The following is a 4,207-nucleotide window of genomic DNA, read 5'->3' as shown; positions in this document are numbered from 1 at the left end:
GGGGGGGGGGGGGCCCATCTTCGGAGTCTATTCATGACGGCCTTGTAAGGCCTGCCCCAAGGATCTTCATTTAGGGTGCCGACAAACTCCTCCCAAGCTATTGCTTTGGCCTTCCTGATTGCCTTTCCAAACATGTCCCTGGCTAACCTAAATTCACTCAGTCTCCATTGGAGTTCTTCTTCATCTTGATTAACTCTTCTCCTCAGTCTTCGTAGCCTTCTACGAGTTATGGAGAGGTTCGCCCTCAATTCGTCCAATTCCGCTGACCACCAAGGCATAGCTTTATGCACTCTTGGTTCAGACTTTGGCATAGCTATGTCACAGGCATTCGTCATGGTACCTTGTAATCTTATAGCTGTTTCTTCGATCTCCGCTCCGATGTCATCTTCATTCATGCTGTGCTTGGGCCAGCAACTGGCTATAATGGCTGCCGTTAGCAGATCTTTATTCATTTTTTTGGACGCCCATCTTTTTGGTTGTGGTAGGCGTTTTTTCATTTTCTGCATTTTGGTATCCTTGATTTCGATCTCTATATACCTATGATCCGTTTTACTTTCTCGGTCGGATACTGCCCATGATGATACTCTTCTAGCCGCTGTTGGGGAAGCAAATGAAAGATCTACAATTGACTCCCCGGTATGTCTGATGCATGTGCTTCTACCCCCTTGGTTTAGACAGCACATGCCCAGCCGGCTCGCCCATTCCACGACCATTTTTCCTTTGACGTCTGTGGACTTTGCCTGCCACAGGGTAGATTTTGAATTGAAATCTCCCAAGACGAAGATTGGGGTGTTGCCTGCTTGATGTATTACATCCTCCATTTCTTCTAATGCTTCTTCAAAGTTTCTTATATCTAGACTAGGTGGAAGGTATGTACCAACAAGTATCATATCCCCCATCTTATCGCTGCGTGATGTTTCCCGTTTCTTAGCGGCGTACATGGCAATGGATTAGTTGTCCGCCTCCATGTAATAGCCACTGATTTACCTCTGTTCCCAGTCCAATGTGGATGGTTCAACGGTATTTTATAGGGTTCAGATATTACCGCTACTGAGAAATCTCCTTCTGCCATTGTTTGGAGTAACACTTCGTGACCGTCCCTAGCGTGATTAATGTTTGCTTGAATGATTTTGTTATGCATTGCTGGATTTGTCTGCATATTGGAGTCCTCCTTCTCCATTATCTGCTCTTACCCCATCGTCCCGAGCAGGCACGGTCCATTCTTGACCCAGTTCTGGCCAATCCCGCTCTGCTTGGGGAGGCTGGTCGCTGATAGAGCTTTCCGGCCTGGTTTCCTCCACTTCCATCTCCTCTGTGATCCTTCTATCTTCAGGGTTATCTCCTTCCTGAACACTACATTTCTCTAATTGTTTAATTACGCTGGCTTCTCTCTCTTTCCCCTCTTCTTTTCCAGAGATTTCACCTATTTTTTCCACTTCCATTCTCATACTCTCCGGTTGTTTGACCTGTCCTTGTTTAGGATCCTTGCTAGTTTTATCTTCTCTAAGAATCTTCCTCTTTGTAACCGGGGGTTTGCAGGCTGGCCCGCCCATTCTGTGATTTGCTTTTAAATTCTTGGCTGCACATACTGGGCAGGATACCTGTTCTGTGCATCCTTTCGCAATATGGCCAGGGAGGCCGCACCTATAGCAAAGTAGGCTTCTATCGGTTTCGCTGCTGCACTGTTTTTTAATGTGTCCAGGTTCCAGGCACTTATAGCACAGCATAATTCTTTCTGGTAGTAATTCTACCCTTACGTTTGTCCAACCGATCCTTATTCTCTTGCTCTTCGTGATATTTTTGGCTATTGCTAGCGGGCACCGAATCCATATTGTTCCCATTCCATTATAAGATGGGATTATCTCCCCCATTTTGAATACCCTTTCATGGCAGCTCCCTAATAGAGTTAGAGTCAGTAGGATGTCATTCTTCGTCGTGGATTCTTCCAGGTCTTTAATCCTGATTTCTGCCATTTTTTCTGGTCTTGTAATTAACACGTCCTCTTGGCCCTCCAGCGCTGTTTTAAGCTTCTCTGCTAGCTTATCCGCTTTGCTGCCTCCCTCTGCCCCGGGAATTTCCAGGAGTAGCGCACCGGATCTTGATTTCCTTGGTCTTACTTCGTGTATGCCCATCGCGTCAATGTCAACTTTTTCTTTTGCTACCCGCATCACATCCGCGTATGTAGCATCTCCCCGACAGCTTATTTGTATAGCAGCTGTTTTGGGGGGTCTTCTATTTCTACTTGCCTCTGTTTGTGCTGTCTTTGTGCTTTTAGACGGAGTAGACGTCCCTGAAGTTTTCCTATCTCCGGAGTTAGGCAGAATACTCGTCTTTATTGACTTCTTCTCCTTTCTACCTATCACTTTACTCCATGAGCTTTACTTTCCCTATCAGTTTCCTCTTCCGTCGTTATAGTTTTCTTTCTGTCTTTTTCAGCGTTTTTCCTCGGCGTTTCCCTTGGGGTGCTTTTGCTGCTTTTATGTTCTTCCCTTTCTTGTTTGTTGATACTTACAACCTTTCCTGCTTCATTAACCGTAATCAGGGGTTCCTTGAAAGTTTGAATCCCTGTGATTCTCGGTTTTTTACTATTGTATCTATCAAGTTCTTTTGCCACTATATCCCTAATCATAATGGCCAACTCGGTAGAATCCATGCTCGCGATGTTCTTTCGGTTTTTATATCCTTCCTCTTTTCCTTCCTTATGTGATTGTCTTTTTTCTTCGTTTCCTTTGTGTGACTCTGATATATATTTTTTATGGGCCTCATAAATTGCCCTTTGTGATGTCGGGTCTTCCTCTATAATCTTTCGTTTACCACATAGAGTAGGTCTCTTAACTTCCGGCCACATCTTTGGGTCTTCTAGAGTGACTTTCTTGGTCTTTGGAGATTTTTCATCAACCTCCATGCGATCTGATTCGGAAGTAATCAGATTTTCTCTGGCCTTTATATTTCCAGATGGAGTTCTTCTGGAGCTAGATTTCTTCGCGTTTTCCGAAGGGGACCTAGATGTTGACTTCCCTTTGTTATACTCCTTTTCCTTTTCTTTATCCTTAAGACTAGGAGTCATATCTCTTCTTTTCTCCTGTCTCTCCTTCTTAAGGGTCTGTAGCTCGGACCTGTAGGCCTCAGCTTCTCCTACTGCCTGCATGGCCTTCCTTCTCTCTTTCTCAATCTCTTCATCCATCCTTGCTTTCATCCTGGAAATCTCTCGATTGAGAGATTTTATTTCTTGTGCTTTTGCCTCTTCCTTCGATAATGTTGCTTTATCCTTTAGTATCTCTGCGATCCCCAGTGATGTGGCTGCTGCTATTTTCAAACTCTTTTGGAACGTTCCCTTTAGATTGCTTGATGTTCTCGCAATTCTTAGAACTTCCGTACAGTTTTCACTAGCTTTAGATATTAATTCTTCAATTGAGTTTTCCCCCAATTGTTCCTTTACTTTTACCATGTTTACCTTTGCTTTTTTAAACAGTTCTGCCTCACTGTATTCCCGGATGATTTTCTCTCTGTCCAACTGTAAGGCCTCATCCTTGGCCTTATTGTATCGAAGAATTGCCTCTTTTCTACCGACATAGTCTCCGGTGGTCCTGTAGCTCCTCTTCCCATCAGATTCAGCGTCCGAGGCTATCCTTTCTCTCTTTCTGTTGCCTATTGTTCTTTGTGGACCCTTACTACTAATATTGATTTTCTCAGGGGGAGAAGCGTCCGAGTCTTCCTCTATTGTCACCCTTCTTCCCCTTGTCCTCACGTAATCCGACACTTCGCTGTCCGAGGAGCTAATCTCGTATGTTTCCGTGTCGATGGCCGACGAGTCTACGCTCATCCGATCCATCCTTCCCTTGTATGACCTCGGGCCTGGCTTCTTGAAAAAGGAAGTGGAGGGTTGACTTGAACCCTCTCTATGTTCCTTTGTTCTTGTCTCTTTCGGTGGAATCTCCGTACCGTATACTTGAAGCGCGTATCCTGGAGAGTATCCCGCCTGACTCTGCTCCTGATTTAGAGTATCCTTCCTTTCCAGGTTTGTCATCTCCTCGTCCAGGTCCATGTTTGTTTCTTTATCCGTGTCTATTATTGTTATCGTCGAGTTTAGTTTGTCATGTTCACTGTTCATTTTGTTTTATCCCTCTCCCCGTGCCGGCTGCGCCTTCCAGGGTGTACCCTCCCCGCCAATCTCTTGACGGGGCCCCGAGTTCCCCCGAGGGGAAGG

General features: G+C 45.1%; 1 protein-coding gene across 1 annotated transcript; it reads right to left on the bottom strand.

Annotated features, from left to right (window-relative positions):
- Positions 1–2,359: 2,359 nt before the first annotated feature.
- LOC108763663 (glutamic acid-rich protein-like) lies at positions 2,360–4,111 on the bottom strand. The gene has a single exon (XM_018511500.1). The coding sequence runs from the start codon at positions 4,109–4,111 to the stop codon at positions 2,360–2,362; it is 1,752 nt and encodes a 583-aa protein (XP_018367002.1).
- Positions 4,112–4,207: the final 96 nt, after the last annotated feature.

Source organism: Trachymyrmex cornetzi, unplaced genomic scaffold (genome assembly GCF_001594075.2).
Source record: "Trachymyrmex cornetzi isolate Tcor2-1 unplaced genomic scaffold, Tcor1.1 scaffold374, whole genome shotgun sequence".
Lineage (NCBI taxonomy): Eukaryota > Metazoa > Arthropoda > Insecta > Hymenoptera > Formicidae > Trachymyrmex > Trachymyrmex cornetzi.
The sequence above is the reverse complement of the archived record's forward strand: the minus strand, read 5'-3'. Positions and strand labels throughout refer to the sequence as shown.

Bases quoted from the DNA above. Each gene is read 5' to 3' on its own strand.
- LOC108763663 (XM_018511500.1), bottom strand. From the start codon at position 4,111: ATGAACAGTGAACATGACAAACTAAACTCGACGATAACAATAATAGAC.